At 48.0% G+C, this 12,228-nt stretch overlaps 4 protein-coding genes across 4 annotated transcripts; 3 read left to right on the top strand and 1 right to left on the bottom strand.

Moving 5' to 3' along the window:
- Positions 1–260: 260 nt before the first annotated feature.
- N7517_003582 (SDR family oxidoreductase) lies at positions 261–1,177 on the top strand (the record flags this gene model as incomplete). Its single annotated transcript, XM_056721312.1, has 2 exons — positions 261–738; positions 792–1,177. 2 exons carry the CDS (start codon positions 261–263, stop codon positions 1,175–1,177), a joined length of 864 nt encoding a protein of 287 aa, XP_056577562.1.
- Positions 1,178–1,807: 630 nt separating this feature from the next.
- N7517_003581 (uncharacterized protein) lies at positions 1,808–3,492 on the top strand (the record flags this gene model as incomplete). The annotated part of the gene is made up of 4 exons (XM_056721311.1): positions 1,808–1,943; positions 1,998–2,271; positions 2,323–2,549; positions 2,606–3,492. The coding sequence occupies 4 exons, from the start codon at positions 1,808–1,810 to the stop codon at positions 3,490–3,492; spliced, it is 1,524 nt and encodes a 507-aa protein (XP_056577561.1).
- Positions 3,493–4,402: 910 nt separating this feature from the next.
- N7517_003580 (GTPase-activating protein LRG1) lies at positions 4,403–8,267 on the bottom strand (the record flags this gene model as incomplete). Its single annotated transcript, XM_056721310.1, has 5 exons — positions 4,403–4,858; positions 4,911–5,197; positions 5,253–6,332; positions 6,394–7,810; positions 7,869–8,267. The coding sequence occupies 5 exons, from the start codon at positions 8,265–8,267 to the stop codon at positions 4,403–4,405; spliced, it is 3,639 nt and encodes a 1,212-aa protein (XP_056577560.1).
- A 1,490-nt stretch (positions 8,268–9,757) lies between these two features.
- Positions 9,758–11,529, top strand: N7517_003579 (ubiquitin-conjugating enzyme E2; the record flags this gene model as incomplete). Its single annotated transcript, XM_056721309.1, has 8 exons — positions 9,758–9,790; positions 9,862–9,895; positions 9,943–10,070; positions 10,133–10,154; positions 10,205–10,301; positions 10,360–10,371; positions 10,429–10,597; positions 10,651–11,529. 8 exons carry the CDS (start codon positions 9,758–9,760, stop codon positions 11,527–11,529), a joined length of 1,374 nt encoding a protein of 457 aa, XP_056577559.1.
- Positions 11,530–12,228: the final 699 nt, after the last annotated feature.

Raw genomic sequence — 12,228 nt, 5'->3', positions numbered from 1 at the left:
GGGCAAATATGATACCCCTGTTGCTCCAGTGCATGAGTGATTTAATGCAACTTCCCTCTCAAAATCCCGACGGGCTTCAATTCACCAGTGGTTCTCTCGAAATCCTGCGAGTCATGTCTCCCCTGTTGCAAGCTAGAGTAAATGCACCATCCGGAGTTATCGCAAGTCCGCGGCGTTAGTATAGCGCTATCTCCGGTCCGTGATGCTTAAAGCAGACCTGTCGATGCTTATGTATGTTCATTGTCATCATTACCTTGATCATGGCTACTTCCAAACTCACTTGGCTCATTACTGGCTGCTCGTCTGGCTTTGGCCTTTCCTTGACCCGTGCCGCCCAGGCTGGCGGGCACAAGGTCATCGCGACCTCGCGCAACCCATCACGGACTCCGGAGCTGGTTGCCGAGATCGAGTCCAAGGGGGGCAAATGGGTCCAGCTTGATGTGGACAGTCGTGACAACGGCGATGTCATCACCGAGCTCGAAAGACGTGGCGAGCATATTGATGTCCTGGTTAACAATGCCGGCTATTCCATCTACGCCCCCATTGAGACTGTCGACGAGGAGGAGGTGAGAACCCAGATGGAGACTATGTACTTTGGCCCTTTGCGTCTCATCCAAGCCGTTCTGCCCCATATGCGTCAGCGAAAGTCCGGCGTGATAGTCAACATGAGTAGCGGTGCTTCGCTTGACGGTATTCCCACTATGGGTGTATACGCTGGTGCAAAGGCTGGATTGGACGGTATGTATCAAGAGTTTCTCGCCCGGGAAAATGGCTAAATATGAGTTTGATAGCCCTTACCAAGATCCTCGCTAAGGAGGTTGCCCCATTCAACATCCGCACCCTGACTGTCGTTCTCGGAACCTTCAACACCAACATGCCTAACTCGGTTGTTCTGGGCAAGACTCCCCTGCCTGAGGATTACAAGGGAACCTTCACTGAGCAGGTTCAGGGTCTTCTGGTCAATGGGAAGCTCAAGCCCAACGGTGACAAGAACAAAGCAATGCAGGCTGTGTACCAGGTCGTTATTGGTGAAGGAGTTGGTGAAGGTCGTCAAACCGAGAAACTTCTCCCTCTAGGGAGTGATATGACACCTCGAGTGAAAGGAGTTCAGGAATATCTCAGGCATGCTTTGGAGGTATTTGGCTCTGTGACCACCAACGTGGATATTGATAAATAGAGAAGATTGTAAATGTTCCTATACTCGAAATTAGTCAGACTGTTAAAAGTCGTCTTTCATGTAAAACCCGAAGTGGGTCAAAGAGCCCATGACCCATGGGTTGGCACATATGGGCCCCATAAATTCCCTAATTAGGCTATAAACCCGCACCTAAATAGGTATGAAGCTATATAACACCGTTGACTTACTAATAGCGCCATCTCCCTGATACAAAGCTATTATATCTATGTGCCGAATATTACCCATTTCTTTATAGCTTCAATAGCTAGAGTCATATCTGCTGGAATGAAAAAGGAATGCCAAGTTACAATCAAGACGTGATACACTCACTTCCTCACTTCCGACCTATCCGTTCTGATCTCCCCTTGAGACACACAGTACATTGTCGATCTTCTATGATTCAAACCTTAGAGCTTTTTTGGTTTAGCGGCATCGATTAGCACTGTCGATCCCCTGAAAAGTGGACTCTTAATAATTGCAGATCATTACACTCGAAAAGAAGCAAAAAGAATGTCTCAATTATCAGGGGAAACTGACATATTGGACTATAAGAGCCCCTTATTAACTCTGTCCGGGTCGAGATTTTGCATTGATAACACACTACGCGATCTTCATACGGGAACTGTCAGGATGTTCGGTCGATCTATCACGGCAGTGCTGGCGATCGCACTGCTCAATGGTGGCCAAGCAAGACTGTCAAATCAAGGCTCTGGGTCTGAACCGATCGATACATCAAAGTATCGATTTCTGAACGACAAGACCAAATGTATGCTATACTCTATCCATCCCTTCCGTCTCGACTGACAATATGTTTCTTCAGCTCATGTGGTAGCAAGCCTACCAGATGTTCATTACGAATTGGGAGAAATGTACTCGGGGTTCATGCCGATCCGTGAAAATGATGCCTTGTTTTATATCTTCCAGCCGAAGATCGGGGAGCCAAGTGACGACCTCACAGTTTGGTTGAATGGTGGACCGGGATGTAGTTCAATGCAGGGGTTTTTGCAAGAGAACGGCCGCTTTACCTGGCAACCCGGTACCTACGAACCAGTCATTAATGAGTACTCATGGGTTAATCTAACCAATATGTTATGGTAAGTTATTAACCAGGGCTGAGGATGTAGTAAACTCATTGAGATGTTTAGGGTCGACCAGCCGGTTGGAGTTGGGTACTCAAATGGTACGCCGACTGCGACCAACGAAGAGGATATCGCGGCCGATTTCGTCAGCTTTTTCCAAAAGTTTCAAGAAGAATATGGTATCAAGAACTTTCGAATCTTCTTGACTGGTGAAAGTTATGCGGGTCGATATGTGCCCTACATATCCGCTACCATGCTTGACAAGAACGATACAGAACACTTCAACCTCAGCGGTAAGAGTTGAGAATCCCCCTGCATTAAATTGGCGCACATTCTCATTTTATACTAGGAGCTCTGATGTATGATGCGTGCATCGGCCAATGGGATTATATTCAAGCTGCACTCCCTGCTTACCCCTTCGTTAAACAACATGCCGAGCTGTTCAACTTTAACCAATCATTCATGACGGAGCTACAAGATACCTACAAGCAATGCGGCTACGAGGGATATTTTGAAGAGTATTTCACTTATCCGGCCTCGGGAGTACAACCTCCCAAATATATGGACTACTCCGAGTGCGACATCTACAACATGATCTACTACGAAGCTTTTACTCCAAACCCCTGCTGGAGTCCTTACAAGATCAGCCAAACATGTCCACTCTTATGGGATGTCCTAGGCTTCCCCACAGACGTGGCCTATCAACCAGGTCCCACAACCTATTTCAACCGCACAGATGTCAAGAAGGCTCTACATGTTCCAGAGAATATCGACTGGGAGCTCTGTAGCTTTGATAGTGTCTTCGTGAGCCCCAATCCGGGACCAGAACAACAATATGATGACTCTGTGAATCCCACAGAGCATGTCTTGCCCCGGATTATCGAGGCGACGAATCGGGTACTGATCTCGAACGGAGATTGGGACTATCTAATTATCACGAATGGAACGTTGCTGGCGATCCAGAACATGACCTGGAATGGCGAGCTAGGATTCCAGACTCGTCCTACCACTCCCATTCATATCGACATGCCTGACTTTCAATACGGTGCGGTCTTTGATGCCCAAGAGGGATATGGCGATCTCGATGGACCACAAGGGATGATGGGGGTTCAACACTATGAACGTGGTTTGATGTTTGCGGAAACCTTCCAAGCGGGTCACCGACAGCCTCAGGATCAAGGTCGAGTGTCTTATCGTCATGTCCAGTGGTTGTTGGGTGAGGACGATCATCTTTGATAACTTTCTCCCTTCATTCGCTATTATTTAGATGGGTCAGGTTGCCACCAATGGCACGAGCAGCCTTCTTCTCTGGCCCGTGAAGACACCAAATCTGGCGCCGGGGTGTAAACAGGCCGCTCGGGCGCGTTGAGGCCATAACGGGGGTCACAGTGAGTGGCAGAGATATAGGCAGGCCAAAACGACCTCACGGCCATTTCTAGCTGTCTTTCTGGCGTCATCTAGTTCAAAGTAGTAAAAATAGCCTGAAAATTACATCCCTAAAAGCCAAATAATAGGCTTGTTCAGGGTAGGCGTGTCGCAACCATGATCCTACAATATAAGTATCTCAGCAACTACTCAGAACAGGTATGGGAATCATGTTGATTGAAATAAAAAAAGGAAATAAAAGCCGGGGTCTTGTTAAGCAAAAGGCCTGGAGAAGAATTAGAAAAGAAGAAAGGAAAAAAGGGGTCTAGGTATAGCCGTAGCCTGGCCCACAAAAAGAATGAGCATGCTCAGAAATGAAAAGCGAGAGAGAAAGGAAAAACAGGACATTTATGGGGCCCAGAGGGACAGGTATGGGTATGGCTGATCCCTCGAATCAGATGCAGATGAACAAAGAGGAAAAAAAAGGTAGGGCATCCCAGCCACTATAGAGATAGAGAGAAAACAGAAATCAATAGCGACCAAGCGGCTTGTTGATCACTTTTTGGGGAATTTTCATCGAAGGAAAAAAAAGGGAAAAAGAACTCCGTCAACCAGCCCTATCACTCGACAAAAAGAAAAGAAAAAGAACGCTAAGAAGGTCCCAAGAAACGAGAAAAGAAAACAGTCCACGGAGATTGAATCAGACGGATAGATGCAGGATGAGGTTGGATGATGTACCACAGTATTGTAGCGGTGCAGGAAGAGTATTAGGAGATCCAGTCTACCCAGTAACACCCATGGCACCTGCACTCGGACGTGGCCTATATGCCACATTTGATGATTGGCCATCAGGTGGCACTGCAATTGGCTGGCTACCGTTGCTGGTGCTACGGTCACGGTGATATGCTGCAGGGGGAGGAGCGAAATCAAGTCCAGCCTGAGCGTTGGCGCTTGCTGAATGGGAGTGTCCGCTGGGCCCAGGCACATGGCGAACCGAACTCTGCATCTGCCAGGCTGCATCTTGAGATGGATCGGTCTCGATACGCGCGGAAGCTGGACTGCTATTACTTCGGTTGGGGGTGGTGATCGTGAATGTCTCGCCACCGTTTTCCGGTTTTTGTGAAAAGCTGCCTCGAGCAATATCGCCATATCGTTTGAGGATTTCCTTGGTGGTCACTTCGGCATTCTCCCTGAAAAGAGTTGGATCACCCAAGACCGATTGTAGGTCTTCGGGAATCTGTTGATAGAGTTAGCATGAGTCTGACAAGACCTCAACCTGGGCGGCTTACCTCGCAGAATGCATCGTTATAAGCGATCAGGGCATTGACAGCCTCGATGGACAAGAAGCTCTCGTCCACTGTACTGTTTTTGGCATTGGGGTAGAGAATATTGGGCGTGATGACGGTTGCAAGATTGTGAATGTCCATCTTGCTTCCAGACTCTTCATCCACATGCGAGAAGGATGATGTCCAGTTTAAGAAGGCAAACAGAACTTCCATCGTATCACGGTGGGCTTTGGGGAGTAGACAGCATGTCAAGTGAAGTAGTCGCCTCTGTTTCTCTGCGTTTTCCATTTCTGCGACAGATGTTAGCAACACGAGCAGGCCAATAACCGTAACATTAAGACTCACTTTGTGAGATGACAAATAGTTTGTGTAACTTGAAAGTCAAGAGCGGATCGGGCATCTCGCGGAGGAACTTCTTCAAAAGAGCGGCGATCTGCACAGGAGTTTCTTTTGTCAAATCAACTGACTCGTACTTGGTGTCGATTTGCTCCGCGGTATCCTTCAATCGGCGGATGTTGCCGTTCTTTCGGAAGACACCCTCGACAGACATGTCCATCTGCCGCATAGCGCAAACAGAATCATCGACCAAGGTCGGGATGCGGAGCGCCCCAGGGCCAACACCGTGACTTGACTCTGTGCCCTCCTTCTCGACCAAATAGTCTAGACCGACACCGAAGACACCCTTCTTTTTATTGGCCTTCTTGTTGTCCTTGAAGGCACGGCCAAAGATGTTCCATATGGTAGGTTTGCGGGACTCAATAAGAGAAAGAAGCTCTTCCATGGTGAAATGACCCTCTACCAAGGGTTCCATCTGTAGCACAGCAACGTGGCGAACGATGAAATATTCCAAAGCAGTTAGTTCTGAGAAGTACCGCTTGGTTCGGGTTGGCTCTATGAGGGCCTCCAAATTTCCACTCGACACTCCCCGCTGGTGGCCATGGTTGTACCTGGGCATCGGCTCTGTCCCCCCAAGGAGTTTCGTGCCGGCATGCCTATAGGCATTAGGTCGCTGCTCTTTGGCTTGTTCAGCCGCAACAATGCGGGGGATATCATCTAGCGTCAAAGCATCCTGAGCCCCGAAAGTCAGATCGGAAACGGTTTCGCCATTGGCATCCCGTTCTTCGACAATCTGGAAACCGTGACCCCTCGGGTCATTCCCATCATTGCCAGATGACCCTGGTCGCGCACTTCTGCCTTCTGGTCCATCGATTATTCTGGATGCGCGAGCACGTTTGTATGTTGTGGATAGGGTTCGCTCGTTGCGAATAGAGCGCAGCCGACGCATCTCGCCGACGGTCTGCTCAAGGGATGTTTCCTCCAAGCCATCTCGCGAGCCACCGCCATATGACTGGCGTGTGTTTGCCCGGCGAACCTGGGTGACTCCCTGGCCGTCTTTGCGTTCATAATCATTGAGGTTGGGGTCGTCTGGGGCGTAGCAAGTTAGACAAACTGCCGGCTGCATGGGGGTAGTGTAAAAGTGTCTTACCGGATGTATCTGGCAAGGTTCCACCGGATCGAAGAACAGCGAGAAGCCGTGCGAGTGCCACTTTCAGCAAGAAAACGAATTGCTGCAATTTTGAAACTGAGGTGAAACCACCCTTCACAGTGGGGCCAAGATTCATCTGATGGGCGCAAGCGCCGCAGTAGACTTGCTCCTCACTGCCACTCCACAATGCGTCTTGAAGATCAGTAGTCAAATCCTTCTCACATGATTTGCACGAGAGATGAGGTGGCTTGATGTGCCAGCGACTCTGGCCCCACTGAACACATTCATCGTCAATTGGTTCTTTGCAGGCGATGCAACAATCTGAAAGTTGATCGGCCAAGCCTTCCACTCCAGCCATCAGGTCGACTGGTGCATTGTCGTCTTCGCGCTCTGCTAATGCCTCCAGGTCACGGAGGTGCTCCAGGAAGTTATGTAACCCGTCTGGCACAGACTTCTCACGTTCAAGTTTGAGTGCACCTTGTAGACCGATGCGGATAAGGAGTTTGAGGTAATGAGCGAGACCAGTCACCAGAGACAAAAGTTCCTGGGTGACGCCAAGTTTGCGTACCCCGGTTTCCTGGGTTTTCGATAAAAGGGCAAAGAAAGCGACAATCTTTTTGCAGAGAAGTTTGGCTTCGCGGCCGTAGGAAAGTTCTGGTTTGGAAGAATCAGCTACCAGTCCCGACGATATGAAATCAGCTGTGCGAGACTTACCTTTTAACTCATGAGATTTGATATAATCAGCAAGCTGATCGACTGCACCGAAGAGGATTTCCACATGTTCAATGAAGCGCTTGGCTACGAGAACACCATCGATGTAAGCGCCGTTGCTCACATGAAGCAGCATATCCGAGATGCAAGCGGCGGATGATTCTTCAAACGTAGAGAGGGTGTTCCAAATATTGAAGACCTTCTCCTCCATAATATCTTCTTCGTCGCGAATATGCTTGCGCTCATCTTCGCTGGCATCCTCATCCACCGGTGGAGGCTCCCATGTTTGACCAGCAGGAGATAACCGGACATTCCAGAACTTGTGGATCATATAACATTCAGGGTGCCAGTGTTGATTTTGGCCGTTGCGGAAGATCTCGACAAACTGTTTTAGGATCGCAGTGTGACATCCATGGCACCGCTGGGCAAACTGGGTTGAGTAGTGGAAGTGGCAGTATACCTTGCTCTCGTGTTCATAGTAGGAGTCCTGAGCACCGAAGACGGTCGGACAAACGGAACAGGTAAAGTGCTCGATATGATACTTTCGGTCTAACGCTGTGATGTATGATCCACGCAGTGCGCCGCCGCACTCGTGACATAAGAGGTTGAGTCGTCTAAAGTAATCTGTTTCACAAAGTGGAAATTGGACGCTGGAATCTTCTGAATCGACGGGGAAAAACTTGGAAGCAACGATCTCGCCACAGTCCTGAGAGGAGTATGAATGTTAGAAAAGATCCCCAAAGCCCCAACTAGAAGCAACTTACTTCGCACTTGAAACACTCCAGATGAAAAGTACCGCCCAATGCTCGAACAAACTGGCCAGTGAGGGATTCACCGCACTTTTGACACAGTCGCGACGAGGCCCCGGGGGACTTATTTTGACGTCCGTTCACTCGTGAGCGATCTCGGGGTGTTGAACGGTCGCGGAAGCCAGCTTGGTCAGGACCTAGACCACGACCTGAGCGCCCATCCTCCTGGTTGACCGGAGTAATTGGGCTTGCGCCTGCCGTTCGTGTAGATGGTGAATCGAATGGAATTAAACTGTCTTCGGGAGATGTGGGTGTGTTTTTCGTATAGCTAGCCCCATAGCCAGAGGTGTCAACAGTGGGACGGCCGCTGGGGTTGCCTGCAACCAGGCTGGCTGGGAGTCCACCGGGGGGCATCTTGGTCCCCCGTCAGCAGAGATATGGTGGGGTTTGTTGGATTGAGTCACGCCGAACGCTGCATGCGAAGAATCGAGAGTAGGGAACGAGTGAAGTGACGTAGTAAACGAGGTGGGGAGTGTCGAATCAAAGATGCGACACGATCTCGAGACTAGCGGGAAATTGAGGGTAGGCTGGGCGCGTATGGTCAAGAGTCTGGTTCTTAAATTAGAATCTCATGCCTTGGCTGGTTTAACCGGGGTGTTGTTCCCCAGAGTATACTCACCCTCACGCCATGCAAAGACACACAGGGGTCACCGATTTAGTAGTAACGAAAATAATGCGCGCGCAAAATCACTAGGATCGAACTGGTGAGGCGGTATAGAGGACGGTTGTGAACGAAGGGTCTGAAATCGCGCAGACTAAGACGCGGGGGCCGATTTCGAGGGGAGAGCTTTCAAGGTGAGACCAACAGGTATCGGGCGACAATCATCCCAAACTGAAGGCAAATACTACCCAGAATAAGGGGAAAAATTAAGGTGCAAGGGCGAGGGGAAAGGAAGTGGGCTGGGGAGGAATGGAGATGATGGCTTGGGCATTTGTTGCCCCCCCTAATTAGTTCGGGACCCTGGGTCACGTGGTCTATACAATTTCTATGTTTACATTTATATTAGGGGAGTTATAGGGGCATCTTTTGAATATTTTAGACATTTGGAGTACATTTGAGATTCGATCAGATTGGATTCGATTAGAGTACCTGGCAAACAACAACATTGCACTGTGTGCCATATAGATACAGCTTATTGTATATACCGTATGCCAGTGTGCTTTTTATAGAACATTCTGCTCATACAAGTATAATTTGGAATCCAGGTACTTTTCTTTTGTAATAGATATCTTAAATAGTATCAAAGGTCTATATATTTTATCCATGGGACATTGTAATATATTAGGATTTTGGTTATGTTTTGATAGTCGTCTTCAAATGTTGTCTTGGTGGGTATGTATTTTCTCTCTAATATATAACTGACACAGGAATTTTCCCAGGTATTTAGATACATGGTAGTAAAATAATGTCTATATAATTTTGTATTCAAAATTTCCAGGGGAATCCGTGAACTAACAATTTCATCAGGCTGATCATTACATTCAACTATAACTCCAGGGCTGATTACCCGAAAGTGGCTGGAAGATGACGTGGGGAGACATGAATAGATGAAAATTAAAAAAACCAGAAAACATATATCTTGGAGCTATTCCTATTCATACAACAAAGGGAAGAGAAGAGATATCAAAAGCGAAAAAAAAGGAACAAAAAAGAAAGATGGTTGAAGGAACAAACCGTCGAAAGTTGTCCGGTTGATTTCACCCTTCCTCTTCATTACCTCTTCATCCTTCTTTGAACACCCTTGCCTTTGATACCCTTCAAATATTTTCTGAAGTCCCTACACTCTCCACTAACTTTCCTCTATAATACAATAAACTGTGGATGATCAGCTCACACTCACGAGATGGGTGACCAGTGCACTCTGCGCCTCGTCCGAGTACGTGACTTTCCAATCCATATTGGCAAATTACCCGGACCAATCACTAATCTCCGTATTTTATGAAACAGGAGTTGAGACAGGTTGAGCGGAGTGAGCAACTGGGTATGAGATCTCCAAATTTGATCTCTTTGAGACTTTGACGTTTCAAGTTCTGGGAGACTCACATGCTGACCTCGGTCCAGCGTTCACTATTCGTTATGAAGAAAGCAACATTCGTGATATCCAGGCCCTCATCATCGGACCTCCAGGGACCCCATACGAACTGGGCTTTTATGAGGTAAGATCCACCCTGCCAAGGGCCCGAGCACGCTTGAACGGACAATATATTGATGTCTCTAGTTCTCTTTCAAAATTCCATCAGGTAAGATGGTCTTCTCTTTCGTAGTAGGCACTTGCTAAAACACAGAATAGATTACCCAGCAAATCCCCCGGCAGTGAAAATCCGGACCACCAACAAGGGCCGCACTCGCTTTGGTCCTAATCTGTATGCCAATGGGAAGGTCTGCTTGTAAGTGCACCTTGTGGACTATTGAGTTCTCGTAAAGCTCCATACTAACGTTCATCAGGTCAATCTTGGGGTAAGATCCAATGCCAACAATCTGGATGAGTTTAATGAAGACTGAACGTCACTATAGAACCTGGCATGGTTCTCGAGGTGAACAATGGTCGCCTGCACAGGGACTCGAATCCGTTATGTTGTCAATTCAGAGCCTGTTAGCGCCAAACCCGTATAACCTGGAACCAGGCTTTGATGAAAACGACAGGGCGAATGACACGGAGAATATGGAGATCTACAAATCCAAGGTAGGATCGCTATCCAATATCTCACTAGGATAAAGAGAATGCTCACATACCAGATCCGCCACGAAAATCTACGACTAGCAGTCATTGCACCTCTTGAGCAAGCATTCCAAGCCCCGTCCCCTGCCCGCCGAACGGCACCACAGGTTGGTCAGGAATCGAGCGCGGAAGAAGATAGTGAACTTGAACTAGAACCCGAACCCGTATTGCTGAATCAGAGCAAGTTCTACGACTTTTGCAAGCGGCGATTCTTGTGGTACCTTGAGTTCTACCAGAACGCCATTGAGAAAGGTATCGCGGACGAAGCACGGAGACAAGGAACACCATTCATCCAAATGCCCTTTGAGGGCTATGGTAACGCCATGACCGGGGAATGGAACTACCTCGATTTGCAAACCCGTCTGTTGGCTCTTCAAGACCGATTGATGGAAGAGACACACCGCTGGCCCGTCGAGGGTCTGGTTCTGGTCAAGGAGGATGCTGGAATTGCAGTCAAATTGAGGGGTCAGCATGAGCAGATTGTGGCCGAAATGAGCGCTTTTCCCCAAGTTATCGATCTGTCACTGGTTGATGATAACCCGTTCGTCTGGAGGCTCACCTATGTGGGCCGCAACGAGTCCAAACTGGAAGGGGGCATCATCAAGATCAAGATTTACATCAGTCCCCGACACCCAGAAGAACAACCTCGGGCTTTTGTCGAATCGCCGCTATACCACATTCGTGTCTCGAAACTAGGAGTGTTGATGTATCTTCCTTCGCATGCTGAAGAGATCGGGCAACACATCGAGGGTATCATCAACACGCTAGAAGATGACAATCCCCCGTACAACCCCCTCATGACAGTCAACCCAGAGGCAAGCGCTCTGTGCTGGGGTTCGGAACTAGATCGCAGGCTCTACAGGCGCAAGCTCCGAACATCTCTGGAGGAGTCCTGAGGAGCTAGCTCAGTATCCCGGAATGTGCATATTTGCTGAATGTGTCATACAGGAGGCTCTATTGTGATCTTCAGCTTTCGTTATCAATTCTACCTAGCTTGAACTCTATCATTTTCCTGCCATCGCCATGTATTACCCTGCTTGAGTGATATCCTTTGAGATGGCGAGTGCCATTTAACACAGGAAGATCGATATTCATAGCGAAATAGTATCCATAGATATACAGAAAGGACATTTGTAACTTCTTGTAATCATAGCTCCTACCAAGTATAGAAAAGCACACGAACGAGACATGCGGTGCAGCTCCGTAGCTGAACTGAAAGAGATGAACGGTTTGGCATCTTTGAACTATAACCATATGGTCTGTGCAAAGTCTACGCAGTCGTGCGACGTGTGGAGGTTGAGTTAATGCTAAGAGTGTCTCATGAAGAGACCTGACTTCCAAGGTTAGCAAAAGTAAAGAGAGAGAGAGAGAGAGTGGGAATAACCATACCAGGAATTTCATGTACGATAGAAATCATGAATTGTAGAAAGATCGAATGGTCAGTTTAGAAGCTTACCAGACGTTCCTTGGATAGTCTCAAACTTGTATAGGATTCATACATGTAAAGACTGAGAATTCTATCCACTTCCACTCCTCTTAGCATTATAGGTGGATTGATTATCATTAAAGTCTTTAACACCGTTTCAATTCAAAAC

Source organism: Penicillium concentricum (genome assembly GCF_028827145.1).
Source record: "Penicillium concentricum strain IBT 3081 chromosome Unknown utg000002l_segment0_segment0, whole genome shotgun sequence".
Classification (NCBI taxonomy): Eukaryota; Fungi; Ascomycota; class Eurotiomycetes; order Eurotiales; family Aspergillaceae; genus Penicillium; species Penicillium concentricum.
This window is presented reverse-complemented; position numbering and strand designations above follow the sequence as displayed.